This window comes from Miniopterus schreibersii (assembly GCF_964146895.1).
Source record: "Miniopterus schreibersii genome assembly, chromosome: 20".
Lineage (NCBI taxonomy): Eukaryota > Metazoa > Chordata > Mammalia > Chiroptera > Miniopteridae > Miniopterus > Miniopterus schreibersii.
Genome location: NC_138122.1, coordinates 26,287,775 through 26,313,194, shown reverse-complemented (window position 1 = coordinate 26,313,194; position 25,420 = coordinate 26,287,775). Strand labels below are relative to the sequence as shown.

At 51.0% G+C, this 25,420-nt stretch overlaps 3 protein-coding genes across 5 annotated transcripts; 1 reads left to right on the top strand and 2 right to left on the bottom strand.

Moving 5' to 3' along the window:
• Positions 1-257: 257 nt before the first annotated feature.
• GTF2H3 (general transcription factor IIH subunit 3) lies at positions 258-9,143 on the bottom strand. Of its 3 annotated transcripts, none has more exons than XM_081122638.1 (13): positions 9,038-9,143; positions 7,331-7,410; positions 6,276-6,382; positions 5,196-5,362; positions 4,450-4,512; positions 3,548-3,577; positions 3,379-3,407; positions 2,674-2,748; positions 1,943-1,996; positions 1,483-1,551; positions 1,073-1,208; positions 915-951; positions 258-835 (listed from the first exon to the last, which is right to left on the bottom strand). In XM_081122638.1, exons 1-13 carry the CDS (start codon positions 9,048-9,050, stop codon positions 766-768), a joined length of 930 nt encoding a protein of 309 aa, XP_080978764.1. In that variant the 5' UTR covers positions 9,051-9,143; the 3' UTR covers positions 258-765. The 3 variants fall into 3 exon arrangements, with proteins under 3 accessions (XP_080978764.1, XP_080978765.1, XP_080978766.1); XM_081122639.1 differs by having other exon boundaries at positions 6,276-6,360; positions 9,038-9,092; XM_081122640.1 differs by lacking the exon at positions 1,073-1,208 and having other exon boundaries at positions 9,038-9,101.
• Positions 9,144-9,216: 73 nt separating this feature from the next.
• Positions 9,217-16,347, top strand: EIF2B1 (eukaryotic translation initiation factor 2B subunit alpha). The gene is made up of 9 exons (XM_081122641.1): positions 9,217-9,356; positions 10,059-10,160; positions 11,194-11,330; positions 11,439-11,555; positions 13,200-13,312; positions 13,655-13,723; positions 14,567-14,642; positions 14,787-14,912; positions 15,465-16,347. Exons 1-9 carry the CDS (start codon positions 9,344-9,346, stop codon positions 15,627-15,629), a joined length of 918 nt encoding a protein of 305 aa, XP_080978767.1. The 5' UTR covers positions 9,217-9,343; the 3' UTR covers positions 15,630-16,347.
• Positions 16,348-16,434: 87 nt separating this feature from the next.
• On the bottom strand, positions 16,435-24,311 carry DDX55 (DEAD-box helicase 55). The gene is made up of 14 exons (XM_081122637.1): positions 24,146-24,311; positions 23,985-24,035; positions 23,801-23,887; positions 22,897-22,988; positions 22,756-22,818; positions 21,580-21,729; positions 20,640-20,829; positions 20,406-20,488; positions 19,565-19,696; positions 19,298-19,390; positions 18,547-18,661; positions 17,854-18,022; positions 17,390-17,679; positions 16,435-17,155 (listed from the first exon to the last, which is right to left on the bottom strand). The coding sequence occupies exons 1-14, from the start codon at positions 24,251-24,253 to the stop codon at positions 16,979-16,981; spliced, it is 1,800 nt and encodes a 599-aa protein (XP_080978763.1). The 5' UTR covers positions 24,254-24,311; the 3' UTR covers positions 16,435-16,978.
• Positions 24,312-25,420: the final 1,109 nt, after the last annotated feature.

Genomic DNA, 25,420 nt, shown 5'->3' with positions numbered 1-25,420 from the left:
CCTCGCGCCTCGCGAGAGGATCGTGAGCCCGGCCCGCGGAGCCCCGGGGGAAGGACCCGCAGACGCCGAGCCGGGTTTGGCTGGGAAAGCGCAGCGGAGTTTCCACGGCTAATTTTGGCGAGATTCGAAGTTAAGGTTCCTCAGAACCGAACAAAGCTGTCCGAGCGCCGACCAAACCCAGTTAAAAGTGCCCGGCTGCAGAAGGGCTGAACGCGCAAGAAATACAGAGTACGAGGAAGTAACTCAAGCAAGTTACGAAAGTTTAACTTATCTTATTACAAAACTTTATGTAAACCATAAACACAACCGTCAAAAACAAAACAGAACAAAGACAGCGTATAAAACATTTCCAATGAAAATTGCCAAACCCCGTATCTAACTGCTTGCGTTTCGCAGCGAGCAGCTGGGCCTGTGCGGGTCGGACGGGCGATCTGACGCGGGACGGCCGGTGTTCTAACAGGTCGCGGGACGGCCGGTGTTCTAACAGGTCGGGTGATGGTCGGGACTCTATCAGGTGGCGCCGCCCGCCTTCTTCCCCCCCCCCCACACCCGGCCTGGGAGCTCTGGGCGTGTCCGCCCGCAGAGCGACTCCCTCAGGTGACCCAGCCCCGGGAGGACGGGACAGGGGCGCCGTTTACAACTGCACCTGTAAGAAACCACGAAAGATTCTTCCACGAATCTGTGTGTTCTTCAGAGCCTCCCTACAGAGAGTCCCCTGCACACACAGTTTCCACACACGCAAGGAGACGGGAAAAAGTTTCATCATCATGTGGAGAGTTTCAGTTTCTTTTTCTTGGCCTTCAGTACGGGGGGCAGAGAGATCTTAAAGGCCGTCCTGGAACGACACGGAGAACACTCGTTAGCGATGGGACGGCCCAAGGCGTGGCCCTGCACACCACCTCAAAGATACTTACTCGCAGGTGGTGCAGATGGGACTGAAGTTGCAGAAGACTGTAAATAAAATTAAAATAAAAATAACAGAAAATAGGAAGGTTTAAAACTATACAGCTGAGAGATTTTCTGACCCCCCCCCAACATGGAAAAAAAGAAAAATTTAGTCCCATGAACGTACTGGACAAGCACACAGAACAGACATAGCCAATTTCAATGAGGTTCCTGTGGCAGAAGCACGCAGCCCGGTAGTCGACGTGAATGGGGGGCGGGAGAGTTAACTGAGACCTCTGATCCTGATCAGGGAGAAAAACCCACTGGAAAAAAAAAAAGTGTTTTCATTCACTCAGCAATTACTGAGCACCTCCGCATACAGGCACTGCTCTGGAATCGTTCGTACGACACTCTGCATACATACAGTGTGCAGGGTTCAAAGACTACCCGAAGCCCACCCTCTCAGCTTCGAGACATCTAGCCCACCTGTTCCTTCCTTTCCCCCAATGACTAGCACCTGCCACCCTGCTCCCAGTCATTCCCCAGGAAACGGTCTCACTGACTCAAGGTGTCAGGTACACAGCCGAGGTTCCTTACCAGGAGATACTGCAGGAGGGAGAGCATCTGAGGCACCTTCAGGTACAGTCCCCCTGTGATATCACAAGCCTGCAAGACACACAAGGGCTCTCTGCCACACTAGCACTTGCTCAGCTTTTCCAGAAGGACACAATTCCCACCAGCAATTCCTCGTGTCTCCAAAAGGAGACGCAGAGATGCCACAGTGAATGAAAGGGAGTGCTCGCACTGCGTGAGGGCCAGAAACTCCCGCCTACCTTTTAGGATGTGCACACAGCTTATTTTCCCCCTTGGCTCACAGCCTTCCACCCTCTGGAGACCACAGCGTAGGACAGCATGTGCCCCGTTTTCTGTTTGTGTGCTACCAAGAATATTTATTCTAAAAGTGTGTGAAGATCGGCGAAAGGTATTTAACAACAGGTAACAGAACATAACCCCCGCTTTCACAACCACCAACACCAAGCATTCGTTTAAAACCTACCTGTTGGAGGAGTCCTGAATCGGAGTCCAAAACACAGGCATCGATCAAAATATTCTGAAATGAGTATTCCAGATATTACGGGAATGGTAACAATGACCACCTTACACTGAGACTCTGCTATGTGCCAAGCTCTACTCTGAAAATGGCTTGCTTAATTAGCATAATAACTGCACAAGGTAGGTATCTCATTAGCATTTTCCAGCCCAGGCCTTGGCCAGCTGTGGTCATGGAGGCCAGTGGAGGCAGGGCCATCAATCCCAGTTCACCTGTCCCCAGGGCCCACAGTCTTTTCGCTACACCACAGGGGCCTCCAAGATGAAGACTATTATTATACACGTCTATAGTATTTCAGGTTCCAACTGAAGTTTTAAGTTTTCTTCTCATTTTTTGAACATGTCAAAGAAGAAAATGTATTAGTGACAATTCATCATGGTGTGCAGCAAGCCGTAGAACCAGGGATTCTTAGCCTGGGATCCAGGATGGGCTCAACGGGGTTCCACAAATACCCTAAAACTATTAAAAACTGTCTGCATATTTTTCTGGGGGCTCATCAGATTCTCAAGGGGTCCAGGGCTCAAGTAACTGTAGGAAACATAGATGCCTGATTCCTAATCCATTCATGAGGCTATTTAGTCAGAAAACCTCCCTAAGTAGGTCATTCAAAAAAAAAAAAGAAATTAGTTCCTTTGTTATGAAACAAACATCCTTGAAAAAGAAGGGTGTCCACTCACCTGCTTCTGTGCTGCGAAGATGACATTCATGAAATTCATATACTGCAGCGCACTGTCCTCTGCTGCCTTTATTACCTAAAACCACATCCTTGTTAACACCCTGCAGGCACATCCAAGGACTCCCACTCGGATGCCAGGATATACTGCCAACTGCAACCAGTGTTATTTTTCTCATTTGTCTACCTAGTTGTCATCGTTAAATAATACCTACCACAGTGTCGACTGGGAAAATGTCCCCCAAATCCTACCCCTCAAGAGATAACCCTTAACAGTTTCTAGCGAGCAGCTACGTGGGCACATACACACGCTCACACCCACCACACACACACACTATAGGACACGCTCTCTCTAATGTTCCCCAACCTGCTTGTCTGGACGTATCTCATCCTCCGTGCTGACTTCACATATTCCCGCTATTTACCCAGTTATCTATAGGGGGCATTTAGCAGTTCACAAGACTCGGTCTTAGACGATGCTCTGATGAACACCCTCATACGCCCTTCACACGACGCTAGCATCTGAGACCGCATGTTTCATCCCAACACGACAGATTACCCAGCTGCCCTATTCTAGCCTCCCATCAGAGACTCGGGAGACAGGCCAGCCCCCAACGCTGCCATCAACCCTGGGAACTGCCAGGTTTTTCATCTGTGTGGCACAAGAAGCAAACATATAAACACAGCAGTGATTCTACGAAAACCTTACCAATATCCTTGACTTCATTTCCTGATGATCTGTAAAGAGATAAAAGCAGGTTGCAATTTAACTGAACCTTACTGAACATATTATAAGGTTTTCTAACCGACTTTACACAGCCCACCAAGTTACAGTAGTAAAACAAGGGTTGGTCTCATAGAAAGACATAGGCTCCTACCTCTAACTTCCTTGTTCATTCGGTGAATGTCTTATGTTTTTTTGGCATTAAGGAATTAAAAAACATTAGTTAATTTCACAAATATTCATAGTAAACAAAAAATAACCTCAAATTTTAGTTAAATAAACCCAGCAGCCACATAGGTGAAAAAAAGAATTGTTCCATTTACCATGATAAACACACAAAACAAGAGGGACTGGGGGTTTCCAATGACCCATCAACTGGGCCTTATGACCTGACTGAAGTGTCTCTGTCCCAGAAAATGGAAATGCCCACCATCGGACTGCTCTGTGACCACCCACCACACCCTAGATTTGAACACTGGGACCACAGTGAACCAGTAAGTCAATCAAATAAGCTCTCGAACTTGAAGACCACACATGGATGGTCAGACACCACCCCACCCCCCAGTCTCAATTGGAGGAATCACTCAATACTGTCCAAAACAAATTAAATCTCAAGAGACTGGGAGAACATCACATAGACAGACAAGATCGAAATGCTTAGAAAGGGGTTGTGGACTTCATGTTAAACTCAAAGTAACCTGCTGGCCTGTGGAGCAACAGCTGCTCGCTTATTAAGCATCAGGGTCAGTAAACGGCTTTTACAATCAAACACTGCTCTCTGCTCAAGGGAGATGGGGGGAAACGCCACCCCAACTCCCCAGTCTGCCTAAGTAAGAAACAAAAAAGTGTCCTGAAGAGTTGTAAGCGGAAGGACACGCTGGAGAAACTAGTTTTCCTATCCTTCCCATTCAAGTTTCTACAGCTTGTCTTATAAACATGGCAAAGCCAGTTGGAATAAATACGTAGCCTTGTTTACATGGATGCAGGTCCTAGGAAATATCACAAGATACGTTTATCCCAGAAGACACCTCTGAATGATTGAAACAGCAAGGATACAGCACAGAGCTTTGGCGAGCGATCCTGCCAGCAGAGTTTCCGTGTGCTGACCCTTTAGGTCACCTATAAATGAAAATAAAAAGCATTATGAAGGGAATTTCTTGGCATTTTCTTGAACTAAAATCACTTTCAAACCAAAGCATTCTTCCTCATGAATGAAGTAACTTTTTCAAACTGGGTTTAAAAGCAGCGATCTGTTCTCAGTCATGCTTAAACAAACAGTTTTTAACACATTTTCTCAATTTAAAATACCCTGGTGGTCAGGGTCTGGGGAGGAGACTGGGGATTGTTTAAGGGGTGAGCTGCAGTTTAGGAAGCTGAGAAAGTTTTGGGGGTAGACGATGGTGACAGTTGCACAACGTGAATGTACTCACTGCCCCCGCGCTGTACACTTTAATACCCACATAAACAAGAAGAGTGGGGGAGAATGTACAGAGGAAGAAAAAAACACCATGCAAAATAAAAAATATGTATTTTAAGGGGCAAAGATGAAGGAAAAGTCAGAAAGAGAAGAATGAATGGTCTGAAAAAGAGAAAAACCAGATCAACAGGATAGTCGTAGAGCCCAAAGAGTGTGTCTCAAGTAGGGGCTGGGCAGCGGGCAGGTAAACCGTGCGCAGACTCAGGTGAAAACGATTTCAGAAAGGAAAGAGAGAAGCAAGTAGATCACATCTAGAACCTCCGGTCCTGCAGGAACCCCACGTTCAACTCCATCTGCAAAATAACAAGGAGGGAAAAGCTCATACCCTTAGCCATCAGATCCTTAATCTCCTCCACAAGAACTTCGTTTGCAGCTGTCAACAGCTCGTACTTCCCGTCCTTACTCCCCGAGGGATTGAGTTCAGCAGGAGTGTTACCAGGGTCCCCGAAGAAGTCTCCAAGTCTGCCATTCCTCCCAGGATACAGGAATCGGCTGCAACAGCAGGAAGAGGCCTCGTTACGCCAGGACTCGGTGCCCTCGCTAGGCATCAGGATGAAGTTCAGCAGAGAAAACAGACTAAAGCCACATTAACTCTGGACCCACAAGATTCTGTAATAAATTTCATTTTGTTAAAAAAGTATAGCCCAGCCAGTGTGGCTAAGTGGTTGAGCATCGACCCATGCACCAGGAGGTCACCGGTTCAATTCCTGGTCAGGGCACATGTCCTGGGCTGGAGGCTTGATCCCCAGCAGGGCACGTGCAGGAGGCTGACGATCAATGACTCTCTCATCACTGATGTTTCTCTCTCTCTCCCTCCCTCCCTCCCTCCCTCCGCCCTCCCTCTCTACCTCTCTCTTCCTCTCTCTGAAATCAATAAAGACATATTTAAAATAAATAAATAAAATAAATTTTTTAAAAGACAGACGAGAGCTGTACCTTACATGGGGATTAGATTCTACAGTCCATGTATAACATGACAAGTGAATATAGTCAAAGTTACTCATAGAAATCTCTGCTGTACACATGGCCACATCTGCACACCAACTACATATCTATTCACCACCCTTCAATAACTGACACAGCTGGGTTTCACACCAATGTTAGAAAAGGTCACTGTGTCTTTAGCCCAGCGCCAGATGGAGAACCTGGGTTGGGTCACAGAGCCAATTGGTAAGAAAAATCCTTACTTATAAACAGTGGAATCACATCCAGAGCAGTGAAATATTCACACGAGAGGTGCACAGGAGCCCAAGTGGGCTGAAGGGAAAGCAGAATCCCACCTCCCTCACCTGCCCCCTGGGGCAGACCCATGAGTAGAGCAACACACAGTAGGAGCGGGACATGTGAACTGGTACACAAAGCTCACGAATGCTAAGCGTCACATAGGTAATCCTGATGGTCCTACCTTTCCTGAATGTGACTCGCTATCACAGCCAGTTTGTTGGAACGATTCATGAACAAGTGAGAATTCCCCAGCACCATCACTGCGTCTATGCATTTTGATAAAGTAAACTATTGAGAAGAGAAGATGTTAGAGAAGTAAATTACCTATGCAAACACCTACGTCAGCTCTTGCAATAACTAAGGTTTCCTTAAAAATACTTCAGGCACGAAAATAAAATGCTAATTTCACTTTCTTTTAAAAAAGTAAAACAAACCTATTAAAATTTCTAGATGGCAAAAAAAAAACTGTGAGCAAAAGTTAAAGACAAATGACAAACTAGGAAAAAATAATTGACAGGCAACAGGTTAACCTTTTAATATAGAGTGTCCACAAATCATTTAAAAAAAAAAAAAAAAGGGACAGCTAAAGAGAAAAATGGGCAATGCCCCACTCAAGGGAGAAATACAAATGGGCCATCAAATATACAAAAAGCAAACTGAGGTAACTTTTTTTGATACGTCATATTGGCAAGAGATAAAATAAGTAAAGAAAGCATCTTGCATTGGTTCACACGTGAAAAAAGGTATTCTTGTATACCGCTGATGAGAGTTCAAAACAAGATACTTTTTCTGAAGAGCACTAAGGTAACATGCAGGGATGCGCCAGAACATCCACACAGTGGAATACTACGCAGCAATAAAAAGGAGCTGACCTACTGGGACACGTAACAGCATGGACAAGACTCAAAATCGTTATGCTGAACAAAGAAATCAGACCAAAAATTCCTCCAGTTCATACTGCTTGATTCTACTTTTATAAAAATCTAGAAAATGCAAACTAATCGAGGAACAGAAAGCAGATCAGTGGCTGCCTCCAGCTAGGGGGTAAAAGCTGTGAGTGACTGTGAACAGGCATGAGGAGACCTTCTGGGGTGACAGAACTGTGGTCATGGTTACACAACTTTATTGTGGGTTTTACTAAAAAAAAAAATCACTGAACTGTATGTTAAAATGGATAAATAAACATATACTCGGTTACACCAGAATGACCCAAAGGCCCCCTTGAAGCAGCCTCACCTGGGATTCCTTTAGTGCTTGCTTCCCCCACCAAATCGGGTTGGTATCAACTATGATAACTAGAAGATTCAACTCATCTTCTGAAAATAGTAACAGAAATAAAAAAGATGAGCCTCATGCACGTGAATCAAAGCTGACATTCTACATGCCTTTACACGTTTGCCATCTGACAATCTGGAGATTAACAGAAGGCCGAGTTCTTTTACACATCTAAAGCTCTGTGGGTCCTCAGCAAGCTCTCTCGCACCTGCTTTAAGCACTGCTGCACCTTTCCCCACTAGAAACGTAAGCTCCATGAGGGGGAATTTTTGCCTGTTTTGTCACTGCTTATCCTCTGCTCCTAGCACGCTGCCTAACACAGAGGATGCATAATAAACATCCATTAAATGAATCCGAAGATGTTGCATTTTAAATGCCTGGTCAGTGGTAGAAGGCACCGATTAACTAGCGGTAAGAACCACCAGTAGTAAAACCTTGGGTGAGGGGTTGGTGCGGTTTAAAGGGAGGAATCTGGAATCCATTTGGCCCTGACTACTTCAAGTCACCTGGCAGCAAGGCGCGTTGTGATCAGGCACGTTTTTAAAAGGTGAAAATCAATTTCTATGTAAAAAATATTTTACTGGGAAAGAAACTAGGCTACTCTCCAAACTCAGAGTAGCCTAACTTAACACATTAACTCACTCGACAAACATTCACACTACGTACCAGGGTGGGGTATTGAGAATAGTGTCTGAGCCCCCAAGGAGCCGACACCCTGAGGTGACACAGGAACTTGTAAGCACCTGCTGTTATGATAAACCCAGGACGCTCATTTAATAACAAAAAGCAATAATGTCTTCCCTGCCCCATTCCTTCCTTCCTGCAGTTCAGTCTCCTATTACCGGGACACTCCTCACCCCACCTTTGTTTCCTGCTTACATATCCAAATCTTATCTACTCTTTGGGGCCCAAATCCAGCGCCGCCTCTTCCTTCCAAAGTCCCTTCCTATTGGCATCTTTCATCAGTTACTTTTATTTTTTTAACATGTAACAGTTGCTGAAATCAGGTGGTATCTTGCGATGAAGCTGGGCGTGGGCGGCACCCTTCCCTCGGCGGCGTATGACATAAAAGCACGTTTCATAATCAATATCGTTTCGGATCAGATGAAACAGGGTATTCCCATGTTTGCAAGTGAGAGTAACTTGCTTTAGGTCGCTCGGCCCGCTGACCACCCGCAGGGCCGGCCCTGCTCCCCTGACACGCGGCTCCACTCCGTGGGCTGGGTCCCGCGCGTCCTCCCGCCCCTGCGCACCGGGCGTGGACTCCGCGCAGGAGGCGGCTTCTGCCCGGCCCGTGTGGCTCCGCGGGCCCGCCGCGCACGGGAGGGCGGCGGGGCCGCGCGTCGGTCCCCACGCCGCCGCTGTCCCCCGCCACCCCTCCACGGGAGGCCGTTTCCGCGGCGCTAGTTCCCCTTCAGGATCGATCCCATCGACCTGCCTATTGCCTGCCCCGCCCACGAGGCTGTGCCCGCCACGGGGGCCGGGCCCGCTCCCGGCTGCGACTCCCCGGGGCACGCAGCGAAGAGCGCCGGGCACGCGGAGGGGGACAGCCACTGAATGAGCACGTTCGCCTCTGCTCCTGAGACCCAGCCCACGGCACCGACTCCATCTGCAGGGCCCAGTCTGTCCAGCCCCCGGGGCCCGCGTCCCGCGCGGCGCGGCCCTCACCGTCGGAGACCATGGCGGCCGAGGTCCCTCAGCCCAGATGCACCGGAAGTCAGATGAGCCTCCCGGAAGCCAGGGGAGCCTCCCGGAAGCCGCGCTCCAGACTTCCGGCGCCACCGAGTGACGCGCGAGGCGGGTTGGCCCAGACCCGGCGCGAGGCTCGTGGCCCCGCCCCCAGAGCGCCGGAAGTGGAGTGTGGGGCGCGCCGCGCGCTGTCAGTGTCCGCGCCTCGGAGCCGGCGCGGTCGCGGGGCGCAGCCAGGCAGCGGGCGGCTCCGGGCCCCTCGGGCGCTGCGGTCCGGACGGCACCATGGACGACGAGGGTAAGTCGGGCCGGGCCGGGCCGGGTCCACAGCGGGGCCTCGCAGGGGCCGCCCGGCCGGGCCCCGGGGAGGTCGCTTTCCGAGCTCGGGCTGCTCGGCGGGACGCGGTTCCTCTAACCCCTCCCGTGGTCCCGCCTCAGGGGGCGGCCCCTGAGCGTCCCCGCAGACGCCCCGGCCCCCACGCGCGACTCCGCCGCAGGTGGAGCGGGCAGGACTCCCTGCCCTGTTGAATCTGGTCCTGGAGTCACAGGAGCAAGGCGTGCGCGCCGTGCTCAGCGAGTGTGGTTACCAAAGTGCATCGTGAAGCGAGACACCAGGGCACACTAACGTGTGTCTCGCAGCTGTCGTGTTAAAAAAATACAGGGGGTGGACCCCGACATACACGTAAATGAGCCTGTAGGTGAATAGGCTTGACTTAGGGTAGACCGTCTGCAGCGGTCCCCGGTAAATTTGACTAGGTGGTTGACTCTAGGGGTCTCTCAGGACTTGGGGTCCAGGATAAGAGGGAGAGTGACCTTTCAGTATCATTGAGTAGATGTCATCTGTATTCCCACCACCGTTATCATCCCCCAGAAAGCCAGACGCCTTGGAAAGGACATTTTTAAATGATGTTGCTTCGTAAGGTCTGCAATCACTGGCAGGCTCTGTGGCCTTACATCCTGCTAAGTGAACCTGATGCGTCACTTTTTGCTCTGTTCCCAGAGTTAATCGCCTACTTCAAGTCTCAGATGAAAGAGGATCTGGACACAGCCTCGGCAGTGGCAGCCATACGGACTTTGCTGGAGTTCTTGAAACAAGACAAAGGTGAGGGTCATCCTCGAACACACGGGGCTTTGAGGAAAGCCTTCTAGCAGCTGTTGGAAGTGTAGAGAGGGAGAGAGATACCTGTGCCTACACAAGGTCGGGTCACCCAAGCTCAGCTTCTTCCTTCATTTCAGTCTTCTTTTTAAACTGGAGAGAGCCCCCAAGTTACCATGAAGCAGGTTCCCTTTCATAAATAAAATATACTTTGAGTCAAGAGTTACCATTTTATATCCAGTTGACCATGAAGCTAAAATTATATCAATAGTTCAGCTTTCCAGGGGTTTTATTTAGCTGTCTTGTGCCAAATTCTCTGCAGATGCTACAGAGAACATTCCAGGATAAATTCTGGTATTGTCATTAATCGTAATCGTCCAAATATAAACATCTGGGTGTAGCGGGACACCTTGAGTAAGCAAAATAATAAAGCCTTCGTTAATCCAAAGGGCTGGCCTGGAGACTTGTATCTCTAAGATGACCTCCAGTGTCCTCTCATTGTACTATAGTAATATCCAAACACCTGGTCCTCACCTGCACCGCCTCACAGGCCTCATCAGTGCTCTCCCTCAGAGACCTGTGCTTCAGCCATGCTGGCCTCTCACACTCAGTTTGTTCCCACTCGGGGCCTTTGCACTGTCCTAGTCTGCTCCTGGAACCTCTCCCACTGGACCTCTGTGCGGCTGGATCCTTTCCCCCTCAGGTCTCATTTTAAATGGCCCCCACTCCAAGAAGCCATCCCTGTTCACTCTACATCCCTCCACTTTTCTCATCACTGCTTTTTTCTGTCCTCATTACCTTCTGTAATTAACTTCCTTAGTTCTTTGTGTGCATATTTTCTGCCTCTCCCACTAGAAAGGGATTCCATCAGAGCAGGGACCCTGTTTGTCTTGTTCACTGATGTATCTTTGGCATCTAGACTAGTACCCGGCATATTATGCACTCAGTAAATATTAGTTGAATGAATGAATCGCAGACCCACCAGGGGGCTGTGATAGATACGAAGGTGAATGTCACATTTCTCATGTGATCAATCCAGGGGAGACACTCCAGGGCCTGAGAGCGAATCTCACCAGAGCCATAGAAACCCTGTGTGGCGTGGACTCCTCTGTGGCGGTGTCCTCCGGTGGGGAGCTCTTCCTGCGCTTCATCAGCCTCACCTCCCTGGAGTACTCTGTAAGCCCCACCCTCCCTCGGGTTCCTTTTCCACGTCTGTTCAGCTGTAGATATTCTCAGCATTGCTTGGATCTTCCCCTTGCCCTCATTTTGCTCTTCCTTTCCTAGGATTACTCCAAATGTAAAAAGATCATGATTGAGCGAGGAGAGCTTTTTCTCAGGAGAATATCACTGTCAAGAAGTAAAATCGCAGATCTGTGCCATACTTTCATCAAAGATGGAGCGGTGAGTAGATGTCATCATGTGTGGTAACTGTGAGCAAGGACTTTGGAGTTAGACTCCTGGGGTAAAATCCTGCCTCTGCCACCTATGTGCTGTGTAATCTTGGACAAGTTACTTAACCTCTCTGTGCTGCAGTCTACTCACTGCTAAGTTAGGGGCATAACAGCACCTACCTCATGGGGTTGTGAGGACTAAGATGGTCTGTGTAAGGACTGCACTGGGCCTGGGCTTGGCACAGAGTAGGCACTATATAAATGTAGATATTATCATCATAGATGGTTTTCATTTTAAACAGGCAGAGAAAAACACTGGCACAGCATGGCTGATTCTTGATTTAACAAGACACCTTACTAAGGAAGTATTTTTATTATTGGATGTGTACTAAATTAACATGAATTAAGTCAACACAGAGCAGCTCTTGTCACTGGTTAACGCTGTCTGTCTTCCTGATGCAGGTCAGCACTGGGTTGAAATTTTTTTTTAACTTCATTTCAAACGCTGTCACAGAGATGCAAAGACTGGAGCTGCAGGTTAAGCCAGTCTCCCAGCACAGGGCTAATAAAACTTTTATGACATCTCTCCCACCACCATATTCTTTTTGGCTATCAAACCGCCACTGACCATAAAATCATTTATGTGCGTTTTGACTCTGAAATTGTGTCCTTTTATTGCCCTCTTCCCAACCTCTGAAGTAGTCACTAAATAAATGATGTAATGATGTGAGTGGAACTTATACAAAAACCAGTTGCAAACAAAGCCACGTGGAAGCACGATGTTGCCTGCTTTCTCTCGGCCTCCAGGCCAGCACCACAGCTGTCGTGATTCTGTGGGTTTCGCGTGCTCTAGTGTAATTTACCGTGTAACATCCGCCTGCAGCAGCGCTGGCTGAGACCGAGTTTAGAACAGAGCTGCTCAGATTTAAACGTCCAAGAGAACCACCTGGGGATAGTATTAAATGTAGATTCCGATTCAGCAGGTCTGGGGCGGGGCCTGAGAGCCTGTACTTCTAGGGAGCTCCATCCATCCCTCTTGCATTGTCCTCTGTACTCCATTCCTTAGGACAGAAGATGTGTGGAAGCGTCTACAAGTTGCATCCGCCCACAAATGGGTTGTGTTTACCCCCAACTATTTATTTTTAAAAAAAACACTAGTTCACCAACATTTAAATATTGGCTTTTTGGCGTCTCTAGAAAAAGCAGATGATCTGGCAACAGTGGGACTCCATGACGGCAGCTGGAGCTCAGCCTCTCCGAGCCACTGCTGCCTGCCCCTGGCCCATTGTGTTTATGTTTTCTGCCCCATGCCTGTGGGCCCAAGTGTGCAGAACGTGGCTTAGAAATAGGAAAAGAAACCAAAAGGAATCTCATGGAGCCTTCAAATAAAAGCTTTTGTCCACAGCATGGGGATTCCACTTCTGTGCCTGCTCTGGGAGGAGGAGACCCGTAATAGTATATCCCTTTGGCAGAACCTTTTCAGCTTGTATGTGGCTTTAAAACTTGGTGCCCCATCAAGGACCTTTCTTCTGATGGTAGCTGATCTGGGAGAAAGCACACAGAAAAGCGTAGGGTACCAGGAAGGCACGAGAGCGGCCTGGGGTGTAGGGCATCCTTGGAGGCCTGCCCCCGACAGAGCTCTCTCGGCCCACAGAGGATCCTGACGCACGCCTACTCCCGAGTGGTCCTCAGGGTCCTGGAAGCAGCTGCGGCGGCCAAGAAGCGCTTCAGTGTGTACATCACGGAGTCACAGCCTGACCTCTCTGGGCAAGTATCTTTGCACTTGGTTATGTGCCCAGCAGTCATTTTAAAGAGCAAACTGAGGATTAGAGGCCATTGTAAGAGGAGCCAGAACATGCCCTGACCTGCCCGTTGATCGGCACTGCCTGGCTGTGCCTGTTCCTGCCCTCAGAAGAAAAACCACGTGAATTACAGTGGGTAACAGGGTGGGATTGAGGGGTTTATCTAGTAGTTAAGTCAGGAACAGCAAAGGGTGTTTCATCAGGTCAGTTTCTCGCTAACGTGACTTACTGTTGTCAGTTGAGTGACTGGTCATAACACCACTCTGGAACTCTATGGGGTTCTAATTTCTCAAAACATCAATTGCAGTAAGAAAATGGCCAAAGCCCTGTGCCACCTCAACGTCCCTGTCACCGTGGTCCTGGATGCTGCTGTTGGGTAAGTGCCCAGCTTCCCTGCCTGCAATTACTTGTCCCCACCCACTCCAGGGGTTGGCTGGAGCAGGGTTTCCAGACTGAAGGTCCGAGTCCCATTCATAAACCTGCACTGGGCAGCGTCCTGCCTCCTCGTAATTGGTGGCTGCACAAAACCACCAAGCTCGTTTCGAGGTCTTGGTGTGCACAGAAGACAGGCTGGAAGATCGGGGGGGGGGGGGGGGAGGTCATTTGTGCAGCATTATAGTTATTTAAAGAGCAAAGCGCAAAGGTTGGGCTGTCAGCACACAGCTGTGCTCCCCGGGCCGTCGGATACATTTCATCCACGTACTTAATACGAGGTCATGTCAGTGAATCTCATGAGAGGAAACGAGTGACAGTCTCTTATGGAGAAAACACGTAAGGCAGATGCGTGGTGAAATCGGGAATGTGTTCGAGAGGGAGCATTTTGAAGAATTCTAATGGGTCCCTTTAAAAGGGAAATTGGCCTTCAGCCCACCTGAAAGATCACATCGGGCCTCTGAGTCTGTTTTGTGTGTGTGGAGGCAGAACAGAGCGCAGTGCACCACATGCAGGAACGGTGAATACCAGGTCTTGAGGGTCTTGCTCCAGGTACCCACGTGTGTGCACTGCTGGGTGGCAGTGTGAAGTGGGGTCGTGGTCAAAACTGGTTTGAATGCCCTGGTCACAGAACTGGCAACAATGTCGGAGGTGTCTCGTGTGTTAAGTGCCCTTTTGAAGCAAGTTAGTTACAAAAGGATCTCAACATGTGGAAACGAACATTCATCTTGGCAGGTGCTGCTGCTAACAAGAGCCGAGCAACTAGCATAAACTTTTACTTCCTTAGGTATATCATGGAGAAAGTGGATCTTGTCATAGTTGGTGCCGAAGGCGTGGTTGAAAATGGAGGAATTATTAACAAGGTAGGAGCCTCAGCAATCCCCAGTTCCTTGTTGAAGGCGTGGGGATGCACCGCAGACCCAGGACGTGACGCAGTGTCATGCATCGAGCTTCCCCTTGAGATGTGCTGTAGCTCTCACCTGTCTCCTCCTCCCCTGACCTCCCAGATTGGAACCAACCAGATGGCCGTGTGCGCCAAAGCACAGAACAAGCCTTTCTATGTGGTCGCGGAAAGTTTCAAGTTTGTGCGGCTCTTCCCCCTGAACCAGCAAGATGTCCCAGATAAGTTTAAGGCACGAGTTTTATGTATCTGAAGGGTGTTTGAGTTTAAACTGAGACCTCCGGTACGAGCTGAGGAGGCCGGGAGGGCTGGTGGTGAGCAGTGCAAGCTTTGGAGACTGGACTCAGCTCCCTGTTCTACACTTACTGACCATGTGGCCTCGGGCAAGTCCTTTCACCTTAAGTTCTGAACTTCAGTTATCTGTATAGGGGAAAAGAGTATTAGCAGTTACAGCAATGCTGAGACCATCGTTGGCAGAGCTGAGCACAGTGCCTGGCATGTGGTACATGCTTTGTAAATGCTGTGACCTTGAGGGTCTGGAGTTCATCCAGCACATAATGAGGGGACACATGGTGGTTTCTGTGGCCAAGCAGTCACCATGACCTGGCCCACCGCAGCCATACTGGCCTCCTCGTCAGTGTGCTGCTCAGCTGGCCTCTCCATATTTGCAGAGAGCATGGTCAGACAGCTGCACACTCCTTGCTGGGGCCAGGGCCTCCCCAACGCAGAGCCCTGAGCATGTAGGGGCACAGGGTGGACTAACGCATGCTTCCTGTCTCCTCAGTATAAGGCCGACACTCTGAAGTCTGTGCAGACTGGACAGGACCTCAGAGAGGAGCACCCATGGGTCGACTACAGCCCCCCTTCCTTAATAACACTGCTGTTCACAGACTTGGGGGTGCTGACGCCGTCTGCGGTCAGCGACGAACTCATTAAGCTGTACCTGTAACCACTGATCCCTTCCTGCCTCGCACAGTGGATGTAGCTGCGGTGGGGAGGAGTAGCCCCTTCGCCCCTCCGTGAGCCAGGCCAAAACAGAGCTCTTTTTTAATGAAGATTTAGGGACTGAGGACTTGAAATCATGCCTTGGTGAATTTTGTATTCATTTCAGGCCCATTTAAACATGTTCATGGTTCCCCTAAAACTCGACCTAAATTGCACTGATGGTTTCCAGACACTTTCATTCATTTCCTGTTCCCAGAAATACAAGTTAGATTATTGGCTACCTAACCTTTCAGACCCCTCCCCCACCTCCCTCTGCAGGACAGTAATTTGCCAAAAGCACCTGTTAGAGAGACTCAGGCCTAGAAAAGCAGGTGTTTCTCGCTGTGCCAGGCGCCCCCTATAACTAACAACTGCCCAGGCCACAGGTTGCACGTGGTGCCTTACAGGAAACACCTGCTCAGCTGGCATCAGGCTTCCCACAGTGAATAGGGGCCAGGGGCTACTGTCCCCTGGACACAATCGAGCCAAACAGAGTGGAAACCATACAGAGAACCTGAGGAAGGCAGGAATGGCATTTAGCAGAGTCTCCTGCACAGCCCGCCACTTAGAAAAATGCCTCCAGGACATCTGTAAACGTAAATCCTGAATCTGGGAAAGATGTAAATCTCAACAGGTTTGGGGAAAAATTCAGCACCTCTTCAAATAAATGACATGAAAGATTTTGACGTGGTTTCGCATCAGTACTGACAGCTGGCTCAGGCCCAATTGCACTGGCCGTCTTGGTGCAGTGACGTTCAGACATGAGAACATAATTAGAAGGAAGTACAGTTTATTCAACAGAAGGCATCACTTTCTTTCCCAGGATATGACTAGCTTCCTCGGTTTTTCAGATACTCCCCAACAAAACAGCACTAAGGACTACTCTCAGGAAAGAAAGAAAACCCTAGACTACAGGACATCCTGCACCGGTGTCCTGTGCACTGGAGATAATGCAGCCCAGGGGCAAGGGTGCCTGGGGAGTCAGGTGCCTGAAAACACGGGAACTTTAAAAGGCTAGAAGTCAAGTCCACTTCAGTATCAGCATATTAAAAATAAATATAAAATAAGCCCAGAAAAGTGAGCTCTTCCCTATTAAAATAAATATTGACATGTTATTTACACTAAATAATTTACATCTTCTGTTCAGGGCTGGAATGTTTTTAGACAAATAGTCATGAGTGTGAGAGCCCCGGCCTGTCTCCCCAGCCTGAAATGACAGCATGTCTGCCAAGGCCCTGATTGCAGGGAGAGCCGACGCGAGCTGCCTGCCACGTGTGGGGCGGGTGCTCCTGTGGCTCACCTAAGGTTCTGAAATCAGCAGTCCTCGTCCAAGTCCAAGGTCCCCAAATCTGCCATCCTGATCGACCCTTTGGCACTTGTCAGCAGCCCCTTCTCGAGTTCTTCTTCGGTGATTTTGCCTTTCTTAAACTTCTTCAGCAGCCGTGTGTCACTGAGAAGCTCCTCCAAGTCCTCATCTTCGGTATCAGAGCCCTAGGTGCAGAAGAGACAGCAAACCCCTGAATTTCTCAGCCACGGGGTCCCGGGTAACACCAGCAACCTAATCAGAAGCAGCTCTCAGATCAGCTCCCACAAACAGCGCATCCCCCCATCACCAACGTAACGCAGGATGTGAGCCCCGTGCGGTTCCTGCTAGAAGACACTCTTTCCACGGGACTGGTTCGCCCGCCAAGGCGGACGTGGAAGGAGTGAAGCGACAGGCTTTACCTCCTCCCTCCTCCGTTTCTTATTCATCTTTTTCTTTTCCTTTTTGGCTTTCTGCTTCGACCACGGTTTATTTTTTATGAATTTCCTCCTCCCTTCGTTTTCCATCTTCTCTTTTCTCTGCTGCTCCAGCCGTTTCTGCCTCTGCTTTTCCCTGATTTTGTCTTTAAATGGGATGGTGTCTGTGTTAACGTCCACGGGAACAAAGTCCGGAAACTGCTTTCCTCGCAGCTCTGGCATCTTGGGCATCTTCAGCAGGGCAAAGCCTCGAGCAAGCGCAGCGAAATCCAGATCTGATTAAACCAAAACGCCAGAGTGAGTACACCCAGGGCAGGAGTCCGAGACCAGCCTGCGGACGATCCCGAGCAAGACCATTTCTCTAGCCAAACCATCTAATGGATTCACTGTAATCACTCAAAAGTGCAGCTGCCTCGGATGGAGACAGTCGTCTGGGGAGTCCCACTCACCCTTCAGCCTGAAGATGAGGCTGCACTCATGCTTCGCGTACGCCTGGACAAACGACACAAACGCCCTCATGCCCTTCTCGAACACAGCTCTGTCGGCCAGTGCCATGGTCCGGAGCTTTGGGAGGAGGTCCACTGTGTTCTTCTGGAGTCGCATCTCCTGCAGGGGGCACTACAGAGACACCAGCCTCGCTCGCATCCACAGGCTCCCCAACCAGAGCCAGTGCCAGTAACACCAAAGGCAAAACAATCCACTTTGTTCTGGAGTCTCATCTCCTGCAGGGGACACTGCAGAGACCACCCTCACTCCCTCATCCCCAGGCTCCCCCACCAGAGCCAGTGCCACTAACATCAAAGGCAAAATAATCCACTTGAATCTCAGATCAGAGGCTGTGAAGCCCAAATCCAACCCAAGTGTTTTACTTGGTCAAAAAACCAAGTAAATTTTCCACAACAATCCTGACTTCTGGTTGGAAAATATGGCAATACCAGGTCCCCGTTCCCACCAGTGACACTCGGCTGGGGCTGAGCCTTGGCTGCCACCCTCAATGAGGCTGGTGTCTCTCCACGGCCTTGCAGCCAGCCGGGTTCCAGCCCTCACATCACCAGCCTGGCCTGTGAGTATGCAACCCCCGACCTAAGTTCCTGACCACTTGCCCGTCCTGGGCATCTGTGAGAAAAGAGGAGACAGCTTACTTTCTGGTTGATTGCAAGGAAATTGACGTAGGCCTCTTCCATGGGAAGGAGGAACACCAGCGCACTGCCGCCATGGCCGATGCGGGCCGTGCGGCCACAGCGATGCACAAACGCACTGTGAACACAGAACGGGACACGCGCACCAGGTGTCGGGGCTGAGCAGAACACGGCCCTGAGCCACCTGACTCCATGGCTCAGCCCCGCCTCAGCCCTGACCAGTGTGGAAACGGAAGGACCGGCAATTAAATACTGCAAACCAGACGAGATTCTGCGAGACACTTAACATGAACGATAAAGTTTAAATTTATGCTTATCTGATGGCACAGGTTGGACGTGGCCTTAGTAAAAAATTTGGGAAACAATGGAAAGTATAAAAAAGAAGAAATCGATGACCTGTGAGCCTCCCACCGGGAAGTAACGACTGTTATTGCTCAGAAGTCTATACTAAAGGCATTCTCTGATGTTCGGAAGCATTTATCAGTAATAGAATTAACTGAGAGCAACTGGACTTTCCACAGATGCTGTCATGTACTGTTTTCCTTTAAACCTTCTGTCATGTACGTTTCTGCAGGAACTTTAATGCCTCTTACTCCTGCCTAACATGGCACCCCCACCAACACAGCCATGATCCGCCCGCTCGCCTATTTCTGCCGTTTAAAACACTGTCTGACGTGTCACTTTGCTTATGTTCCCTGAGACCCGTATTTCTGGGTCAGGTTTCTAGACAGAGGGTGGCGTCCGTCACATGTACCTTGCGCTGCTGGGGGGATCGTACTGCAGGACCCAGTTCACTTCGGGGATGTCTATACCGCGGGCCATCACGTCAGTGCACACCAAAACCCCGCTGCAAAGTGAGGAGACACCATCGTGAGTGGGGGGCTGCCACTTTGATCGCCACGGGTCTTCACTGATCACAGTGACAACAGCAGGGAAAACAACGCTTGCGAAGCATTAGAGGCAGAGAGACACGCAGAAGGGAGCGGTGGCTGGATATGCGGTATCTCTGCGAGGCCCCTACCTGGGCAGCTTGCGGAAGCCCATGAAGATCTTGTTGCGCTTGTACTTCATCTTCCCGTGAATGCACATGATGTCCACACCCCTCACCAGCGCCTCCAGAGCCTTCCCATAGTATTCCACGCAGGCACAGGTGCTGCAAGGGGGCAGACGGCTCAGTCGTGGGCCATCTGTCCTACGACAGGGAGGGAGGCCTCGAGCACCAGATGCAGTGATGCCCCCATCCCCCGGGAGGAGGCCGATGGCTGTGAACATCCACAGCTAAGCTCTAAATCCCGAACCCTCTCTGCCAACAGACTCCCCTAAACATGGGCTAGAACCCCAAGGACATATTCCCACACTGTCTAAAGATGACCTACCAAGAGGGTCGTCCCCGCCCCCCCCCCGGCCCCTGATAAATTACTTAAACTGAAATAGTCCTGTAACATAAATATAGATTCATAGGATGTTCAAACACTCCTGCTTCTCCTTTGGGTAACGGGTTCTTCCCATCACTGTGACTCCCCAGGGCTAACACCCACCAGTCCCCTCCCTGTGCCTTTCCTCCTCCACCGGCTGTGAATCTGTCCATGCAGACGGGACAGGGTGTGATAGTGGTCATGGTGAAACTATGTGGTGACATACAGGAAGGAGAGGCCAAGACAACTGCAGACGCACCAGCCCTGACATTGCTGGGACATAAAGCAATGTTAGGACCTGCCCACCCCTGGACTTCTTTTTACAGAAGTTGGGTTTTCAGTCATTTGCAGCCAAAACCACTCTGAGAGCCGTCCTAACAGAGAACTCCAAACCCAAGGGCCCCGAGCACCTGCGTATCCGGGTATGGCAAAGCCCGTAGGCATTACCTGAAGAAGACCAGGTGCTTTTCTTGCTTATGGCTGCGCAGAAAATGTACCAACTGATTAAATTTCTCATCTGCCTTACACACCTGCAACATAGGAAGGGAAACAAATAAAAACAAATGTATTGACAATCTTCATCCCAGTAGCAATGTTCTGTTCCACCATGAGCCATACCCAAGACCCCCACCATCACTGTACTGAGCGCAGGAGCGAGGCAAAGCATCGCCAGGTGCTCACCATGTAGTGGTTCTCCAGGCGCGAGGGGGTTTTCTGGGTGCTGCTGGCCGCCACGCCCTTCTCCTTCACCGAGACCCGCACAGGGTTCCGGAGGCCCGCTCGCACCAGGTTCTCCACCTCCTGCGTCTGCGTGGCCGAGAATAGGCCTGTTCTCCTCTGCTTTGGCAGAAACTCCAGGATGGTATTTATGCTTTAAAAAAAACAAACACACAGGTGTAAGCTGAACCTCTAATTTATCAGCATAACTGACAAATACTGCATTACGATACTAAACAGGTCTTGAAAAAGACTGAAAGAGAAACTATCACAATATTTATGGTAGATGTTGCAGAGAGGTGAGATACATTCTCATTTTTCCACAGTTTCTCCAATATAAGCACATAATTATACTTTCATAAAGTGAGACAATTCAAAGAAGAGAGTGAAATTAAGACATAAGACTTTGAAACTAAAAACCACTAAACTGTACACTTTAAATGAGTGAATTAGCCTGGCCAGCATGGGTCAGACGTTGAGCATCGACCTATGATCCAGGAGGTCGCGATTCAATTCTCGGCCAGGGCAGATGCCCAAGTTTCCGGCTCGATCCCCAGCAGGAGGCATGCAGGAGGCAGCCGATCAATGATTCTCTCATCATTAATGTTTCTATCTTGCTCCCTCTCCCTTTCTCTCTCTCTGGAATCAAGATATTTTTAAAAATAAAAAAGTAAAAAATAAAATGGGTGAATTATATGAGATATGAATAGATCCCAATAGAGCTGTTTATTAAAACACCTTAAGAAGAAGAATTGGAATTTAAATTGTGGGGTAGAACTTCAAGGAGCAAACAACCTAATGATGTGAAATTCACCTGTGGCCACAGAAGACAGTGAGTCATGAGGTGACTCCCTTTTTTAATGTCCAATATCACTCAGAGCCAATCAAGTACAAAATCCAGTACCTGGCCTCAAACCCCATGTCCAGAAGTCTGTCTGCTTCATCCAACACCAGGACATCAAGGGACCTCACACAGCTGGCCAGATCCAAGCCCTCAGCCTTCCTTCGGAACATGTCCTCCAAGCGGCCTGGAGTCGCCACAATGATGTTCCCACTTGGAAAACGAAGTTAACATTTACCCCACTCTGTGATCTTAAGGGTATCTGTGATTCCAAATAACAAGTTTTGTATCCACCTCACCCCAAAAACATCACCTAGATCCCAGTGGAGAAAGGAGAGACCAGAGCAGGAGGGCAGAAAACGCGTGGCTACAGGAGACACACAGCAAAGTGGGGTGGGAAGGGGTGGCCGTGGAGAATGGGGGCCTCACAGGCCCTGCACTAGCATTAGGATCTGTCTTAAGGGCTCGCAGGAGCCACAGGAGTTTCCAGTGAGTGGTGTGATCAGGCTGGCCTTCTGAAAAGGCTTCATGCTGCTATGTGGAGAGTGGACTGTAAGAGGGCAAGAGTAGAAACAGAGTTTCTGCAGGATCCAGGAGAGAAGTGAGTGGGAGAGCCAGCAATGGAGAACAGCTGATGGGTTAGAGATGTGCTCCAGAGAGAAAAGGACGCGGGGATGGCTAACTGTGAGGGGAACTGGAGGGACGGTGAGGTGTCAAGGCCGACTCCCAGACTACAAGAGCACGTGGGTAGACAGACAAATGGGGAAATCCAGGTGATGTGCAAGTTCAGGGATGAAAATCCCAAGCCCCATTTTAGCTGTTTCTGCAACAGCTGTTGAGACGCTCAGGGAAATACAGGCAGACAAGTGGATATGTGTGGGTCTGGGGCTCAAGGCAAGGTCAGAAGCCACCCAGGAGGGATAAGGCCACTTAGAGGGACCCCAAAGTGACAAGAGCAAGGGTCCTGAGCCCCATATAGTCACCTGGGGAGAGCTGGGGGCCACACTCCAAAATTCCCTTCTCCTGCAGGGGCAGGGCTTAATGGAGTGGAGGGTTCATGAGGGCTGAAGGGAAGGAGCCAGTGAGCAAAATGGGAGATTGACCTGGAGAAAACACCTTTTAGGGGAGGGGGCAGTTGCTGAAAAGGGAGTTTCCTGTGAGACGGAGGTCATGCATCCATTCCTCGTGGGTTCACTGTCAACAGCAAGCAAAGAAACGAGCAGCAGCAAGCAAACCTACCCGTGTTCTTTAAACCTGGCGACATCTTCTCCAGGATTCCTTCCTCCGATCCAGAGAATCTGACTGAAACAAGAAACAGGTGCTGAGCAGGCCAGGCACATTCACAGCCCATGGCCAACAGGGACCCCACATCCCATTTACCTGAACTGTGGGAAGGGCTTCGTGAAATGCGCCAGGACCTCATCTATCTGAACAGCCAGCTCTCGCGTGGGTGTGATGATTATGGCTCCAACCTGCCCACGTGGGGGGAAGCGACACAATGAGCAGTGCCCGGGACCTGCAAGCTGAGCACATGCACCCTGGACCCTCCGCCTGGCTTCCTGGGCTTGCTCAGCAGCCTCTGGTCACAGTGCACATCAACTGCTGCTCGGAATCACTGTTATTAATCACAGCAGGAACCAGCTCTGTCCCGTAAAGCGCCACGAACCCTGAGTTAGCCAATACTAAACCAGCGCTCCTGGGGGAAATTTGGGGTGAGGTTCCTGCCAGCCTCTGGTCCTATTTTCATAGAGCCATCCATACAGAAGCCTGATTTAGGTTTCTGTGTAAAGACACCTACTTATTCTGTATCCTTAATTCGCTGACACTGAGCTCAGCCCACAGCACTATCGCTCCCACCTGGAGGAAGTTTATCTAACCCGCATTTTCTAAGGCCCGTCCCCGCCTGCCTGCGCTCAGGGAAACGGGACAACGTGTTTGGCACCCGGTTCAGGGCCATTCTAACAGCGCAATCGCCACCCTCAGAAATGCAAACATCACAGCAGCACCTGGGCGTGAAAGGACACCTGCTCACAGTCCCAGGGCCGGAGCCAGAAGGCAGAGCGGGGGAGGCGGGGCTGCCCTGGCGCCCGGGGAGGAGCCTGAGAGCAGGAGGGGGGGGCGGCTTTGGGGGCCACAAATAAATTCCACCTGGAGGCCAAGTCACCGAGGCAGAGCCGGCGATGGGAGCGCCGGGGGGGGGACTTCATGTCGGTTCGTTTTTCACTCGACCAGCCTCCCAGGCGGCGGTGAGCTCGGCGCCCGGAAAGCGCGGGGCGATGCTCACCTGGCTCTTTCTCAGCGCCTCCTCCCGCCTCAGAAGGATCTCCACGACGGGGATGACAAAGGCGAGCGTCTTCCCGCTGCCCGTGACCTGCGGGCGACAAGGTGCGGGAGACGAGGTGCGGCCGGCTCGTCCCGCGGTTCAGCGCGGAGGGAGAACGGGGGACGCGCCGCCCGCCCGGACTCACCGCCTCGGCAGCCACGTCCTTGTTTCTCAGGAACAGAGGGATGGCCGCGGACTGGGGGGACACAGGGCGGAGCGCGGGTCAGAGGCCGCGGCTGCACCGCCCGGCCGCGCCCCGCCCCCCCCGCGCACGGAGGACCCGCCGCCCCCGGGCCGCGCCGGTACCTGCACCGGCGTCATGTACGGGAACCCCAGCTCCCGCAGCGCGCCCAGCACCCCGGGGTGCAGCGGCACCGGCAGCGACTCCCACGAGCCCTCCGTCACGTGCTCCATGGCGCGCCCCGCCGCCGGGACGACTCGGGAGCGCAGCCGGTGAGCACTTCCGCTTCCGTCCGCCGACCCGTCCGGCCGGGAACTGTATCCGGGCGGCGCAGTTCCGGAGGGCGGCAACGCGCCCTCGCGGCAGGTGAGTGGGACGCCGACCCCTGGGAGAGTGGAAGGGGGCGGGCGGGCGGTGCTGGGGTGCCGTCCGTCTGGGGGCGACTCTCCAGGCGGGGCCGGCAGCTCGGCGGGAGGGATCGCGCCCCGGCTCTCCCACTTTCTCCGCCAGTCGGAGGCAGATGGCAGCACTATACCGCGTGCTGGCCGGAGGACGGCGGGGCTGGAGGGAGCGGACAGAAACGGACCCCAGCCCCGCAGCCCCAGGTGAGCAGCAGCGCACAGTGGGGCTGACGGCGGGGATGCAGTGCCTGGTACATGTTGGTTTACTTCCAAGAAAGTTGCGTTCCGAGTCCTGAACGGGAACACTGCCTTCTCATCCCCGTGTCCACTGGCTCGGGCCGCCCGCACCCGCTCAGCACGCTTCTGCGCGGGGCTCCGCGGGCACGGACCCCTCCAGCTGTGCGCGTGGCCTGCTCCCCTCCATCTACCGCGAGCTTCCAGGTGTCATCTCAGCGATGCCTCCCTTTCCTGACCACTGAAGCCACTTACCATTAGTATAGTTTACTTACTCGCTTCATCTCCCCCGCTAGGAGGTAAATCCCACGATCGGGGCTATCCTTCTATTTTCTTTATCCCAGTGGTTTTTGGGATGAATAAATAGAAATAGTGGACTCCAGTATCTTAAACTAAAGGAACTGAAAAAAGCCCAAGGCAGAATTTTCGCTGAAGCATGATCCTCAAACCACCACTGGCAGCTTTTACAAAACGGATTTCCACAGACATCTCTGAATGCAAAGGCAAAGAGCAGGGCTGCGCCTGCATTTGGGGCTCTACTGCTTTCTGAACTCGGGACCCTCTCCAAGCCTGTTTATTTTCAAGAGGAGAATTGTAACGCCCGACATGATGCTTTGGAGGAATGGATGAAGCAGACGGTGTAAAGCCTTTAGCGTCTTGCCAGGACCTTCCACGGTGCTCAGTAAAGGGTAGTGTTTGTACTGTTCGCAGGCCCCTAGTGTAAGGAGGGAGAGGGATCATCTTTAAAGGCAGATTTCTGTTCTG